The sequence below is a fragment of the Hemicordylus capensis genome, chromosome 1 (assembly GCF_027244095.1).
Source record: "Hemicordylus capensis ecotype Gifberg chromosome 1, rHemCap1.1.pri, whole genome shotgun sequence".
NCBI lineage: Eukaryota > Metazoa > Chordata > Lepidosauria > Squamata > Cordylidae > Hemicordylus > Hemicordylus capensis.
Window position 1 is genome coordinate 225713936 of NC_069657.1, and position 16251 is coordinate 225730186.

Sequence of the window (16251 nt, forward strand, 5' to 3'; positions counted from 1 at the left end):
ACAGGCCTCCTTTAGACTACAACTCCCATAATCCCCAGCCACAGTGGCCAATAGCCAGGGATTATGGGCATTGTAGGCCAACATCTGCAGGAGGGCCGAAGTTGAGCAGGCCTGCTCTCAGTGAATACTGCAATGCACTCTATGTAGAACTGCTTTTGAATGTAGTTTGGAAACCCCAATTATTGCAAAATTCAGCAACCAGCTTGGTCTCCTTGGTAACTTGGAGAGACCATTTAACCTCTGATTTAAAAGCCAGTGCTGGCAATTACCTATAAAGCCCTAAATGGCTTAGGCCCAGGGTACTGAAGAGAATGCATTCTTCTGCATGAGTCCTATTGCTTATTGAGGTCATCTGGGGAAATCTGCCTACAGTTGCCACTGGCTCATCTGGTGGTAACTTGGGGTTGGCCTTCTCTACAGCTGCCCTGGGCTTTGGAACACACTTCCTGCTGGAGTCAGAAGTTAAATGTCTCTAGCTACTTTTAGGAAGGCTCTGAAAACACACCTTCTCAACCAGGCTTTTAGCTGAGATTTTATTGTTTTAATTGTTTTGTTTTGCTGTTATTGTTCTTTTTGCTGTAAACCACCATGCGGTTTTAAAATGATGGTATAGAAATGTAATAGTAAATAAATACATATATATTCTAAATTTATCAGATGTGTAATAACTGTAATTATAGTTGTAATTTTCATATGTATATAAATTGGCAGCCCTTTAAGGCTACATTTCGGTTACCAACAAGTCAAAACATTGAGACAACAGGCAGGATCCCAACTAAGTAAGTTATGACTAAACACCATTGAAATAAATGAGACATGACTACCTTAAGTTCTACAGAATCTCCTGCTTTTCCTTCTCTGTGCTCATGATGCCCCTTCGCTAGATATTCTGCAATTTGTTTGCTTGTGTTGTTCCTGGTCCCAAAAGACTTGATCATTCCTTCTCAGGACTTTGTCACGTCACTGGCTGCCCACAATCAAGTGAGAACTTATCCCGAACCCTGGGACCTCGAGATGAATGATGTGTTGTTTCCCAAGCAGGAGCATAGCTAGGGGCTCTGTTCACCCCTCTTCCTGGTGGCCCCTCAGAGGGAGATAGTGAGGGAGATAATGAAGAAAATAGGGAGGGGGGAACTGAGGGGCTGTCAGGAACCCATCTGCTCAGTTATAGTTACACCCCTGTTCCCAAGTTGGACTCTACCAAAAATTCTGGTTCATTAGCTTTAAGATGGCAATAAAAGGCCACTTATTCTAAAGGGTGGTCTGGAGCTTCCTGGCGAGTGATGTGTATAGCTCATGTGTATGGGAAACACCTATATCGGGCAGCAGCACTATAGGAAGAAGCTGAAAGGCATCATCTCATACTGTGCAGGAGATGGCAATGGTACCGTAAACCCCTCCTGTATTTTACTAAAGACAATCACAAGGCTCTCTGGTCGCCAGGAGTCGACACCTATTCGATGGCACACTTTACCTGTACACACACATACCCCTCTCACCCCACTGCTAGTACTTTGTGAAAGTATTTGTCCTTTCCTTGTCTTTCTTGAGCAATTCTGCTGCAGCCCTGCCACCGGCTGAGCTGAATTGCACTGCGAAAAGTTACCTTCAAGGCATAACAGCAGAATCCTGGGGAGGCCGAACTCTCGAGTTCCGCTGCATGGGCCCACTTCAGAGACGGCGGGGGCGTTATTTAGATGGCGGGGGCGCGCGGCAGAGGAGGACAGGATTACGCGCCCACTCCCCGAGCGCCGTTCCCAATCCCCAGCTTCAAGGCGGCCGGCTGAAGCTGCTGCTAATTGGCCAAAGGAAAGCCTCGGGTGATGATGAAGATCCCTCGGATCTTGGTTTGTTTAACTTCTCTACAGGGGAAAAAGCAGAGGAGCAGCATCGGTATCTGGGCGGCGGACTCCCCTCTGCCTCTGCCGCCGCCGCCTCCTACCTCCGCTCCCGCTGCAGGCGTTTGACGCAGCGTGTCTTTTTTCGCCCTCCTGACGGCCCAGATTGCTCAAAATCGCTCCCGACTGAGTGGCAGGGCAGGCAAGAGAGACGCAGCGAGAGAGGAGCCCTTCCTTCCTTCGCCGCCTCGAGAAGCTCAAACGCCGGGGGAAGACTGGAAAGGTCCGATTCTGGCAGATCGCTGGCGCCGAGCCGCTTCCAGGCTCTCGGTCTTTGCTCCTGGGTGTCCTCCGTGGCGGCGGGGCGTCTCGCCTTCCTTTGCCCGGAGCCCTCAACAAGCAAAGTGGTGGCCGTGCCGGTTCTGATTTGACCCACGCGCGCAGTGCAGGGCGCGCCAATGGCAAACCGGATGCCTCCCGTCCTGGGATTCCTTGCCGTGAGTGGCTGCTTCCTGGCTATGGCACAGGTAGGGAGCGCCCAACCTCGCCTGCTTTTCCTCAGCACGGGCAGTGGCTAGCACGCTTGCCTGTCTGGAAGGGGGAAAGGACTCCGAAGAGAAGAAAACGCGCGATCTTAAGAGTTTCTAGCCATGCTTTCCAAAGGCAGCTGCTGCGCTGCGGTGTTTGCTATGTCTCGAAACAAAAAGTTTTCCAGACTCGGGCAATCACTCCCCTTTAAAATGCCTAAGATCTGGCCTTCTACAATCCAGAGGTGACATGGGCGGGGTGTGTGTGTGAATTCTATTGAGACAGGGGAAAAAACCCTACCATTCTTCTTAATCGCCTTTGACGGGGACTTTGAATTTCTTGATAGCTGTATCAAGCTGGTTAATAAAAGTTTCTGGATTGAGACATCGTCAGGGGCCTTCATAAAATGCCTTAATGAAACGCTAGGGGGTGCTCGCAACCACATGAATTAAATGGCATGTGTTTTAATTTCAGGATGGATGGCCATTGGGAATCCATCAGTTTCAACCAATTAGCTACTTTTTGTAAATTGAATGTGATCAGTAAATGCATCTAATCTGCGTGACGTCATGCGCGGGGGGGGGGCATGGCTCAGGCTCCAGAAGAGCCCCAAGTGAACTTCCCCCCGCCTACGCCTGGGCTCTGGAGAGCTCCGAGCGAGCTCTACCCTCTCCTTTTCAGGCAGCATTTGCTGCCTGATAGCATGTATTTCTCTTTCTTTCCCTCCAGCAAGGGAGAGAAAGGGAAATTGCTGTCAGGCAGCAAGCGCTGCCTGAAAAAGGCATGGGAGAACTCGCTTGGGGCTCTCCAGAGCCCAGGCGTGGGCGGGGGGAGTTCTCTCAGGGATCTTCCGGAGCCCGAGTCATGCTCCCCTGCGGGCCTTGGCGGGTCTTTTCATTTCAGAGAGGAGAGCTGGTCTTGTGGTAGCATCTATGACTTGTCCCCATAGCTAAGCAGGATCCACCCTGGTTGCATATGGATGGGAGACCTGATGTGTAAGATATTGCCCTCAGGGGATGGAGCTGCTCTGGGAAGAGCAGAAGGTTCCAAGTTCCCTTCCTGGCTTCTCCAAGATAGGGCTGAGAGATTCCTGCCTGCAACCTTGGAGAAGCCGCTGCCAGTCTGTGAAAACAATACTGAGCTAGATGGACCAATGGTCTGACTCAGTATATAGCAGCTTCCTATGTTCCTCTTGGCAGCCCAGGTTCTTTCAACCCATTCACACAGTGGTGGCTCTGCCCCTGTCTCCAGTCTAAGGATACCAGTTGCAGGAGAGCAACAGCAGGAAAGACGGCATGCCTCTTGCCTATGGGCTCCTGTTTTGAAACAGGATGCTGGACTAGATAGGCCATGGTCTGATCCAGCAAGGTTGCTCTTATGTTCTTATGGGCATTTTTTGCACCGCAGGATTTACCTCGAGTTTACTGCAAGGCTTTACTGCAAATTCAAAGTTGCCCCCCCAAACCAACACAAAAACTGGATTTTTAACCCCGCTATAAATTGGGATACACTCTAACGTGCAATGAAAACCTCCAATCATATGTGAAATGCTCCCTGATAGCTCTCATTCTGGAGGAATTGTGAGCTAATAGCTCTGTCTGAAAAATGTCTTAGGGTTAAGGGGAGATCCAGATCCCCTCTATTCCGTAGCATTTGTAGCTTGTCACACATTAGCCTTATGTTCTGGCTGCTGTTGTCAACTCTTCCTGTCTTCCGATTCAAGGCTGATTTAAGTGTAAAAGGGAAACTCCCACACCCCTTCATTCCATCAGAAGAGTTGCTTGTCTTCCTTTCTGTTGGAATGGTGGAAGCTTTTATGTGGTACACGTTGCATCCTGCGCTTTGACCATTAAACATTTCTTTTCAAATTTATTTATTTATTTAAAATATTCATTTATATAAAAGGTCTCATTTTCACACTTTTCTAGCAATTGGGTTATCTTCCATGAGGTGTGTGCCAAATTTCAATTTTCCATCTATTGTGAAAGTGTCCTGATAATATTGATATAAACTAATAAGTACAGCTTGAATCTTGCAAGTATGAACATGTTCTTGAGTAATAACAGAATTTGCCCAGCCGCTTCCATACCAATCTGAGGCTTCTTTGGAATTATCACAACCCATCGTTCTGACCCACGTGTGGTTTGGCTTGCACAGGGTAACTGGTTTCTGACTACTGTTTTGAGGGCAGCTTCTTGTCTGAAGTTTCAAGGCAGAGAGGTAAAATGTCAGCATCGAACTCCTTTAGTACAGTAGTTGGAATGTGCTGAACGACTCAACTTTTTTAATGTTATAGAAATACCATAACAATGTTGATAGCTCTGTGTGTGTGTGTGTGTGTGTGCGCGCGCGCAGAGGCGTAACGATAGGGGGGGCAGGGGGGCACGTGCCCCCGGCACCATCTTTGCAGGTCATGTGGGGGGCGACGCCATGACCCCCGCCAATCCCAAAATATATATATATATATATATTTTAAAAAATTTAAAATAAAAATTTCTCCGGCTCAGCAGCAGCAGTCAAGGGAGCGCGTCGGCGCCCCCTCCCACACGAGCGGTCCCTTCCGCACGGTGCCTGCGCCCCCCCCATTGCTACTGGCCTGGCTTGGCGGTGGGCGCCGCGGCGGGCGCCTAGTTTAATGCTCACTGTCGACGGAACTTATCGGCAGGCCAGAAAGAGGCCCTCTAGTGGCTTTCGGGGGGGGGGGGAGCGCGCTCTTTGCCCGAGGTGGATTATTCCTTTTCCTGCAGCTGCACTTATCGGTGTGTTTCCGGCTCTTTGGATGAGAAGCGCTGCGTGGTGTTGCTGAGAGGAGAAGAGTCCCAAGGGCCTGACAGGCGAGGCTAGAGATGAAGCAGAGGCGGATGCTGTAGCAGAGCCCAGCCTGCGAAGGTGGGGGAGGGAGGGGGGCTTCATGCTCGGAGACGGACTTGCTGACCTGCTGCTTGGCCAGCCTCCCGCCCCGAACCCCCTGCTGTGGCTGTGAAGATGGGTGGCCCCGCTCCTTCGCATAAGTAGTTGTCGGTGGCGCTGCATTGTCTGCCCGCCCGCCTGCCGTCCCCCTTCCCGGGCTGCAGGTGAGGCTGCTCCATTGTGCAGCTGGAGCACCTGAACCTGCTGCTGTTTGTCTCCCACGCCCTCCCCTGGCCGCCACCCTTTGGGCTGTTGCGTTGTTGGGCACATTACGAATGCTCCAGTGCACTTTGCGGCCGCTGCTGCCGCCTGCTTCCTTGGGTTTTATGGGGGACGCAGCCCCTCACCTCCCTCAGCCTGGCCCGCTGCGGCTGCAGATGCCTTGATTGTGTGCCTCGCCTGCGTTGCGTGCTATTATCTAAGCAGGGGTTTTCGGCGCGACGGGGAAGTCGCACCGAGCTGAGCAGAGCAAGATCCATAACCTGGTGTGTGTGTGTGGGGGGGCGCGCGGATTATGTATATATACATCCTAGTCTCCCTTTTATGCCCAGAGGGCTGTGGAAAAAGTGTCGGGCCCGAGCCTTAGGAGCACTACCTGCCTTCGCTTCAATCCCACCCTCACATTTTCCAGCCTCAATATGGCTTTCCATTGAGGAGCTGCAGTATGACTGAAGTGGGCAAAGGGGGTGGGGGAGACAGAAGCTCGGAGCGGGTGGCAGTAGGGTGAGGACCCAGCGCGTTAGGGAGCTTTGGGTGTGTGTGTACTCCTGTAGTGTGTGTGTACAGCTATTGGTGAATGCCAGGCAGAGCAGGACGTAGAAGAGAGTTTTAAAACTGATTAGGCACTCTCTAGGTTCTTCCTTCTTGGCTCTGCACTGCAATAACTGCTCCCAGAAGTCTCGAGGCACTCTTTTGCGCCTCCCCCTTGCCGTTCTCATTGGCGGGTAAATGGAGTGACCCAGGGGCTTGGGTTTCCAGCGGCAGAAAAGGCTCGAAATTGCTATTGGTGTGGAATGTTGCAGCCAGGTTGCTATAGGTGACTAACCTTCCCCAGTTTGGCTTTCTGAAATGGCTCCATTGAGCTCCCTCCTTCTCTCTAACTCGCTCTCTCTTTCCCAAGTCTCCTCCACTTCCCTCCTTCTCATTCTCTCGCTCTCTCTTTCCCGTCTCCTCCACTTCCCTCCTTCTCTCTGTCTCACTCTCTTGCTCTCTCTTTCCCAAGTCTCCTCCACTTCCCCCTCTCACTCTCTCACTCTCTCTTTCCCGTCTCCTCCATTTCCCTCCTTCTCTCTATCTTGCGCCCTGCACGCTCACTCTCTTTCCCAAGCCTCCTCCTCCATTCCCCTCTTTGAAATGTTAAGTCTTCAACTATAATTAAAGAGCACGAGCATAGATTTATTGTGGTACTGTGAATCTGAATGCACCATTTTCAGGATAAACTCATGATGAACTGTTGATCTAGCTTCCTATGTAAGAGACAGAGGTGCCATCATCATATAAGTCTGTTTTCCTACTGGAAAATGACCAAAATACAGTTCTACGTTGCTTAGAATTGAAATTCCATTTCTCCATGGAATTTCAGCTGTGACCAGATAAAAACTGCCAACAAATGTGATAAGGAAAGTCTAATATGCTTATTAATCATGTTTATAGCTCCTCATTTTCTGATATATTAGTTCAAATTCCCTTTTGGGGAAAAAATCACTGGTAGGCTAGGTACATTGAATAGAGTTTCTATTGTTGTTCCCAGTTTGCATTAATTAAAAACTGACTGACTGTGATGAGTTTTCAATAAATCAAATAACAGATATTTGGGAAACTGTACAATGATGGCAAGTTTTGCAAAACAGAATGCTTGAAATAGCTCTTTACTTTCTACCCCATATAGAGATTTATTTGTCAAATTCTCAAAGGATGTATTTGCATTTGCTCACCCTATTGATACCCTTGTTCTTGTATGTGCTGGACCTCCCATTCTGACTCAGTCACCTTTTTTATTGGTACTAATTCCCACATGTTTGCCATACTAGGAGAGCTTTGTAAAGGCCTGGAAAGGACTCCAAATCTTAATGAGATGCCTATTTATAGTTTGTGCTTGGCAGCCTACAGAAAGAGGGAGGCTTCCAAAGAATGGTTAGAAGTTTATTTATTTATTTATTTATTTATTTATACATTTATATCCCGCTCTTTCTCCAAGGAGCCCAGAGCAGTGTACTACATATTTGAGTTTCTTCTCACAACAACCCTGTGAAGTTGAAGTGATTGGAGTTGTAAAGAGACTTTGAAAAAAGCAGTTCACCTTGCAGAGGCTGATTGAATGTGTTGCTGAAATGTTCTTTCATTACCAGTCCAAGTTGGTGGATCCTCTAAAGAACAGCAGCTTCCTTGATTCTCTGCTTGTGACTAGTGAATTCATTAGTTCTCCTTAGCCAAATAATCATCAGGTGAACTTTAGAGTGAAGAACGAGTCAGCTCATTCTGAAATTACACTTCAGCGTAGGGCACTCATAGCTAATTTGTATTCAGTGGCCTCGGTGAGTCCTAAGCAACAGATAAGTGATGACACTCCAACACTGAATCAAAATCTTTCTTAATTTTCACAACTCCCTGGCCCCTTCACAATGGAAGTTGCATCTCAGAAACAGAATGGCACTTAGCAGAAAGGGCCAAGGTAATCTCTACTCATGATTGGGCAGTTGTGATATATTTTCCCTTCTAGAATGTCTTAAGCAGCTGATTTCTTCTTAATGCTAATTTTAACTCTGTAGAAGATGAGTGGAGATTGTTTAAGACTACAATCCTATGCATACACTTGTATTTTTTGTATTTTTGTATTTTTGTATCTTTGAGCTAATATTATGGTAAAAGACAAGTTTTCAGAAAGATGCATGTCAGATATTTGGACGGGGGGGGCGTGGGCGTAGGGGGGCGCAATTTCAGTGCTTGCCCTAGGCGCCATTTTCCCTAGTTACGCCTCTGTGTGTGTGTAGGGAGGTGGAGGCATCTTTCAGTGTACCCATATATATACAGTTTGAATTCTGCAAACAGATAAATGTTTCTGGTTGTCACTGAAAATATCCTGTCCGCCCCCCTTGAAGAGAACGGAAGGGATTCTTGAAGGGAACTGAAGAAGTAAGGAAAACTGATGTTTTGGAAGGAGAACCAAACACACTCTTCCATCAGGCTTTTAGTTGAAAATGCTGCTTCATGTTGGCTGTTTTAATATTCTGTTAGTTTTAAACTGTAATTTAAAAAGAAGATGTAAATGTCTCTGAACCTTTCAGAAAACCTGTATATAAAGGAGGAAGTCTCAGACCCCTTTGCCATTTCTGACTTACATTCCTGGCTACCAATGCAAATCCATCCTATTTCAGTGTGACCCTTGATTCAAATCTGTCCCATTCCGTGCATGGAAAAGTCCAGTTTTATTTGCTGATGTTGAAAATGGCTAGTAATTTGAGGTGGCTTTCCAGAACTGGCCCAGACTCTCTACCCCACAACACCTGAGGTGGTTCAGTAGCTGCCACCCCAGCCTTTCATAACCACTTCCCAATCAGCATGCACAGTGGATGCACTGCCCCATCAGCATCCATTCTTCCCCTCCAACCCCAGCTCTTTTCCATCTTCCCGGTGGTATGCCACTAAGCACACTGCTTTTCTTCCCCACCCCTCCCAGCAGGGCTTCTTGCTCCCTTTAGCTCCTGTGTGCTATGGTTCTTGCCCCCCCCCCATCCCAGCCCACCCTGGCTGGGTTCCCTCCCTCTTACCTTACTTGTGGCACATTAATGATGATGGCACCACTGCTGCTCTCCAGTATTCTCTCTAATTTTTTTTCATCTGTGTGCGGAATAACTTTTGTTCTGGGCGGCAGTGTCAAAGCATTGTGTGCGCATGTATATTCAGAGTGGGGCCTTCCTGATTCAGTCGGAGCGGGATCTAAAATTAACTGAGCAGACTTCAAAGAACTTGTGTGCGCATGCACGTGCACATGCTTTAGAGGGAAGACTGCTGCTCTCCCCCTTCCCCTCTGCTTCACAAACTTCACAAGCCAGAGGGGATGACAGCTGAAGGAAGCAGGGAGGAGAGGGAACAGCCCTCTACTCTAATCTCCTACTCTTCACTTTTACGCTACTCTAAACCACAGTTCTTCAATCTTTCTTCCCCTCTGGCTTTTGAAAATGCCAGAGGCAGGAGCGGGGAGCTGCATAGCTGCCGCTAGGTATGGTCTGAGGGAGGTAGTCCATCAATGGAGGCAACCAGAAGCAGCAGGCCGGTAGAGGTCGCCAGCCGGCGATCTCCCCCGCTGAGAGGGCTGCTTCACCAAACCTCGTTAGCAGACTGACCAGCTGGCCGTGTGGTGTTCATTTCTCATGTTGGTAAAGCCCATGAAAAGCCAGCATTGTCTACAAGATTAAGTTGCAGTCTTCAGTTGCAAATAGGTGGTTTAAGTTGCATAAGGAACCTGTGTGCAGCCTCTCCTTCCCTGTGCTTGGTGCACCAGTGTCATGCCATGTATTGCCCTGCCCAGTAGGGATGTGAGGTCGAGCGAGTTCACCATCAAACCGGGCCTGTTGGATGGCACGTCCTCGAACCAAGTAATGCCCCAACTTCAAGCCAAACTCCCCAGGCCGGCTCAGGGGTTCTAAATGTATGTGTGTGTGTGTGTGTGTGTGTGTGTGTGTGTGTGTGTGTGTGTGTGTGTATATACATACACGACTGGGTCATGACCCTCAGTGTGACCCAGGCACGCAAATGGCCAGTGCGCATGCATGGGAGCCTTCAAAATGGCCACCGCAAGCAGGCAGAGGGCCAAAAAGGCCTGTAAACAGGTCAACCGGCCCAAAGAAGACCAGTGGGGGAGGCTGGTGGGGGGAGAGGAATCTTTGATGACCTCCCTCATCAGCCACATGGCAGCACCCCCAGAGGCCACCAGACCCAGCCAGTTTATTCATATTCTCTCTTTCTCTTACACACACACACACACACATACACACACACACTTAGAACTTCTTCAAGCTGGGTCCGAACTGATTTGGCCTCAAGCCGAACTGGGGCCCGGCTTGATATGTATGGAACCAAGCTGGGCCTGGTTCAGTTTGAGTCCAGTTCGATTTGAACTGGGCTTCCCGATTCTGTGCACACACCCCCTACTGCATAGCCTTCTAAGAGGGGGCCTCTCCATGCTTCCTATTTAGGCATCCAACAGATTGCTCCTCCTTCCAAGCTGTTGGCTAATCGCAGTAGAAGTAGGAGCAAAGCCACTTGAAGGGGGCCAAAGTGAGCTACTGAGTGTGCAAAGATGAGGTTGGAAGGCATGTTCATTTAGACGGAATTGGCTTGCAGGGATGCGACTTGCTTGGCATAATAGTAGTGTCTTGCACATGGAGGCCAACTGATGGTGGAGGGGAGGCTGCACTGGTTTCTTAGGCCCCTCTGTATATTGCTCCACTCACTCAGGGTGAAGAATTGCAACAAGAAAGGGAGAGATTCTCTTCTGCTTTCTAAAGTGTTTATTTTGTTTATTCTTTGTTTGTTAGCTTGAAAGCTGCACTGGGCATATTTTATTGAAGGAAAGCATATATAGATAATTAAAACAAACAATATTCACAAGTTGCACATTCCAGGATAAAATATATTCTTAGTACAATGTGTGTAAACACCCACATGGTACATGTGGAACATTACTTAATGTGGATCTTAAGTACGTACCCTCCTTAAATTCTTTTAACACTCTCACTTATCCATAACTGGAGTGGTTAAAGGCTTATGAATGGGTGGTTCTTCCACGTGCTTTTAATAGATGTTTAAGGATAAAGCAGCAGCTCTAATCCTGGTTACATACTGAATATGAAACCAAGGCAGTTATTCTAAATTAGTCATTGCAGAATACAAGGGTGATCTTGTGTATGCATCAGTGCTAGCTCAAGCTTTTAAAAACCATTCAGTTGACTTTTTTTGTCTTGAGGATTTTTTATTAGCAGATGCATCTCTCTTGCAGCAATTGTGGTGAAATTAATAGGTTGGTTCATGCATGTAAATAAAAATATTCAGTCTTTTTGCCCCCTATTCAGATTGCTTTATGATATGTGCTTAAACATGAGAATTTCATTGCAATGTGAGTCAGTATTGGGCCCCTTTCTCTCCTCCATCTAATCGGATAGCTTCAGGTATTTCAGATGTGCATCAGCAGTCTTCGCTTCGCATTGATTTTGCCAGCAGAAGGGGCAGAGGAGGTCTTTGCTGGCCTGGGGAGATCAGTTGAGTTAACTGTGTTTTCAGAGAGCAGCTCAGGACTGGGTAAGCAATAGGTCAGGAAGTTCAGCTGCACAGGGTCTTCCCAGTGCTGCGTGAAACCTGGCTCCATTAGGTATCTTTTTAAAAGCAGCATTCTAAAAGTAATTGCTCACATTAGAGGCCCCAGCAGAGATTGCAGTCAATACAGCCATGACCTGTAAATATAATTAAGCAAACAACACTCTGAACCCATAAACAATGGCACGCCAGATTCATCCCTTCCAAAGCCACCTGCTGATTCACACTTGTAGCTATATTGCATCGCACAATATCATTTATTTATTTAACATATTTCTGTACCACCCAAAACCTGCGTCTCTGGGCAGTTTACATTAAACACAATTAAAATCATTTAAACCCCAATATTAAAAGTATTAACTATACATTTAATTAAAAGCCTGGGTGAATAAATGTGTCTTCAGTGCCTTTTTAGAAAGTTGCCAGAGATAGGGAAGCTCTTATTTCAACAGGGAGCGCATTCCAGAGTCCAGGGGCAGCAACAGAGAAGGCCTGTCCCTGGGTAGCTGTCAGACGAGTTGGTGGCAGCCGCAGACGAACCTCTCCCAGTGATCTTTAATGGGCAATGGGGCTCACGGTGAAGATGACGTTCTCTTAAATACCTGGGGCCTAAGCTGTTTAGGGCTTTATAGCTAACTAGTGGTTTTGTAGCCCGTTGGTTAACGGGCGCTAGTGGAGCTCTGCGCTCCAGACTTTCGCCGCCATTCCCTCTCCCGCCACCCCCCGGCGCCCGGGGCTCCGGCCGGGCCCGCCACTCACCGCCGCCCGCGGCTCCGGCTGGGCCCGCCACCCATCGCGGCTCTGGCCTGGGCCACCGCTGCCCGGGCCCACCGCCGCATTGTTTTGTCTGCCGCCTCGTCCGGCGGCCAGAAGCGGCCGCCCCGAAGAAGCCGGGTAAGCGGCGGCACGGCCAGGCCTCGGCCATGGCTCTGCTGCCTCCTTGGCCGCGCCGCCTCCTCTGGCCTAGGCGGCGGCTTTGCCGCCGCCTCGGCCAGTGTCCCCCGCCGCCGCTTACCCAGCTTCTTCGGGGCGGCCGCTTCTGGCCGCCCAAGATGGCCGCCGGGTGCTGGCGGTCCTGCCTCCCTGGCTCCTTCTGGCCATGCGCTTCGCGCATGCCCAGAAGAGGCCAGGGAGGCACGGACACACGCTTGGTGTCCGTCCACGGACGGACACCAAGCCTTTTATTAGAGAGGATAACCAGCACCTTGTATTTTGCCCAGAAATGTATCAGCCAGTGTAGCTTTTCAACACAGGAGTAACGTGGCCTCTCCTAGATGTCCCAGAGACCAACCTGGCTGCCGCATTCTGGACCAACTGCAGTTTCCAGACCACATACAAAGGTCATCTGATTTTGACATTCAGTAAGGTCATTTGGCCAACGAAGGAGTTGCTGGGAGGAAGGCAGGCACGCTCTCACCTTCCCTCCAGATGATCTGCTGCAGTCTTTGGGCCGTTCAGCTCGAACACAGCCCAGCCTCCAGATATTGTCAGTGCATGGTGCATTGGAGGATTTCTTCTTGCCTGGCTCTGTGTCTGCTTGAGCTGCCTGCATGCCCTCTTACCTCTGTAAAAGCCCAGGGGGAAATCCCAGACTACCTGGCAGGGCAGTGCCGGGACTGGCCTCAGTTTGGGCGCTTCACACGAGCAGCCCCACTAGGGCTGTGCAAGCCTTGGTAGGTCTGCTTGTGTGAACAGCCTTAGTATCTCACAGCTGAACATGTGAACTGCCTCTATGGAGAATGGCTGTCTTAGAGGTCTTGTTAAAACTCTGTTGGTGGTGCTTGATCTTTGATGCCTGACACAACCAGGTCATCACTTGATGCTGCAGTAACTGAGAGTGGCTTTGGCTGTTATGAGAAAGAAGGAAAGGACAGCTAATAGAAGTGCCTTTCACTGACTGTCACCTGCTTTTCTGTAATGTTTGAAGTAGAAGCTGTAATGTAGAGGAAGTGCATCTTCCCTCACTCTGCTCAGATGTGCATGCTCTCCTGTGACCCTGCATTTGAAAAGGAGGAAGGAGATGTGTGTACTCACTTGGGACTTTCATGGCAAGCAATGGAACAAGAAGATACAACTCACTTGTACTCCCTTCACCCGCCCCACTAGTTTTGAAAAAGTTTCTGTAAGTGATGAACACGCATGCCCTTTGTGGTACTGTATAGTTGCCAGGAAACTGTGTGCGCGCGCCTGTTTGCACAAAATAGCAAAAGTAGTCACTCAGGTACATTGTAAAGCATCTTTATCCTGTCTTTTTGCCACAGTTGCTTTTTTGGGTCTCAGGTGGCTTAACAAGAACAAAACACATACAGAAACAACCAAAACCACAACAATATCAAAAGACAACCCCAGAACTAAGAACCCCCAAACCCCATAGCAACAATCCAAAGAGAAAAGACAGACCTCCAGAAATGCCCCTTCTGTTTCCAAGGCATTTCCTGTTGCCTGGATTGATCACCTGAAAAGAAACGACACTAATAATTGATCACTACCCGTTTCCTTCAGAGGGATGAGTCTTCCATCTCCTTTTGATAAGATGTTAACAAAGTACTCTTCTTTCCTGTAATGATTTATTATGATAAAAATGGGACAGGCAGGTTTCTCTGTTCATTATCGAAGAAGCATGCTTTCACTGAGCAATAAGGAATCCCTCAACTTATATAAGCAACATCCCCTTTTGTTGAGAGGTAATAAACCTTCAGGACTACAGTTTAGTTATGATCAAAGGACAGAAGTGGGAATCACATTTGTCCTTGCCATGAGCTTTTTCTTGCACTTTCCTTCTCTTGTTGACAGCCCATCCCACGCAAAGATAATTGGAATGCACTTGGCTTCTTCAAAAGCTCATTTGGGTTAAATTGATATCTCCTCATGGGTCATTTGAAGCAAGCCAGTTCCAAGAAGCAATTGGATAATCCACATGCTAATCTCTGCTTCTCACAGGAACTTCTTGCCTCTCCTAGGCAAAACACTGCCCCTTCTCTGCAGTCTGGGGTTTATAATATTCACCAAGCTAAACAGGGTTATTGAAAAGATCATGGTGGTAATGTGTGTGAAGTGCCTCAGTATTCAATATGCTGAAGGTTGTATGTGTTGGAAATTCTCTGTGGTGAGAGACTCCCTTTCTCATTATAGCAGAGTGCACAGAGGCACAACACAGCGGTAGTTTAGTTAGGCATGCGTGTATGCTGAGAGTAAAGTAACTTGGAGCCAATTCATAGTTTCAAGTCAATATAAAAGGCATTTATTAAGGAACTCCATTCTAGATAGGAAAGTGAGGAGTTAGGATCTCTAATCTATCTAGCTGGATGCAGATGGATTCTGCATCTTCTCTGCACATATGGTGCAGGGAGAGAGGCTTGCCATGTTGCAAGGTAGAAGGGCAGGTAGGGAAGAGAGGAGAGGAAGGAAGTTAGTCCCTGAGATTAGCAATCTACATATCAAAGGGATAGTATCAGAGCAGTGGAGAAGGGATGACCAATGTCTTAAACCTCTAGCCCTCTGACTCACTAGTCTGTCCTCCACTGTCTGAGACGAGACAGTGCAAAGTCCTTTAACTTCCAACACCCCCTCTCGATGTCTCGTAACTCAGTTCACAAGATTCATTTTCTCTCTCAGCTTTTCGAAGCAGGGTCTTGGTAGTGGCTTAGTGAGTATGTCTGCAAGCATTTCATTTGTTGGGCAGTAGATCAGCTTGATTAGTCCATCCTCCTGCAGACTTCTCACTACATGGTACTTCACATCAATATGTTTGGTACGCCCCTTTACATCTTCTTGTTTGGAGAGTTGAATGCAGCTTTGGTTGTCTTCATACACTGGAATGGGCTGTGGTACATCTGTACCTATGTCCTTCAGTAGTTGACACAGCCATCGTATCTCGTGACAGCCCTGTGCAGCTGATACATATTCTGCTTCAGTGGTTGATGATGCCACTATGTCTTGCTTTGTGCTTGACCAGCTTATGGCTCCATCTCCATAGAAAATTATGTGACCGCTTGTGGATTTCCTTTCTGTTCGGTCTCCACCCCAGTCTGCATCTACGTATGCTTCTAGTTTTGGTTGACTGTTAGCTGGCAGCTTGAGCTTAAAGTGTGCAGTACCCTTTAGGTACCTAACAAGTCTCTTAATTGCATTCCAGTCCTTGACTGTTGGTGATGCAGTCTTTCTGCAAAGTAAGCCAACTGCTGTACTACTATCTGGCCTAGTGAGTGTACTAATGTATAAAAGCTTACCCAATGCTTCACGATATCTGTGGTTGTCAGATAGTGGCTCAGTTTGATCTTCTTGCGTTGTGTATTTCACTTCCATTGGAGTTGGTGTAGGATTCTCATTTTCCAGTCTGAGCAGGTTTATCAAGTCTTTAATTTTCTGTTCTTGGTTGATGAGGAAACTTCCATCTTTCTCTCTTTGTACTTGAATGCCCAAGTAGTGTGCAATGTTGCCAAGTTGCTTGACTTCCACATCTCTGTTCAGATGATTCATTATTTCCTTGCTGTCATCTGGATTTTCATAGGCAAGAATCAAATCATCAACGTACGCCAAAATGTAGGTCCACTTGCCATCTATGCACCTCGTGTATAGACAGGGATCCACGTTGCTTCTTTTGAAGTTTGCTTGAAGCAGCATATCATTTAGTTTTATGTTCCATGCACTGGCAGCCTGTTTT

General features: G+C 47.9%; 1 protein-coding gene across 6 annotated transcripts in view; it reads left to right on the top strand.

Annotated features, from left to right (window-relative positions):
* The first annotated feature begins 1698 nt into the window (after nucleotides 1–1698).
* PTH2R (parathyroid hormone 2 receptor) overlaps nucleotides 1699–16251 on the top strand; it is a 95851-nt gene continuing 81298 nt past the window's right edge. For 2 of the 6 annotated variants that reach the window (XM_053283774.1, XM_053283778.1), the window contains exon 1: nucleotides 5136–5255. Coding sequence is in view for 1 of the 6 variants with exons in the window: in XM_053283773.1 (XP_053139748.1) it covers nucleotides 2297–2365 (69 nt within the window). In the remaining 5 variants the exon portion in view is untranslated. Of the gene's footprint in view, nucleotides 2366–5135; nucleotides 5256–6271; nucleotides 6313–16251 lie in introns of those variants that run through there. The other 4 variants (XM_053283773.1, XM_053283775.1, XM_053283776.1 and 1 more) reach the window with 4 other exon arrangements.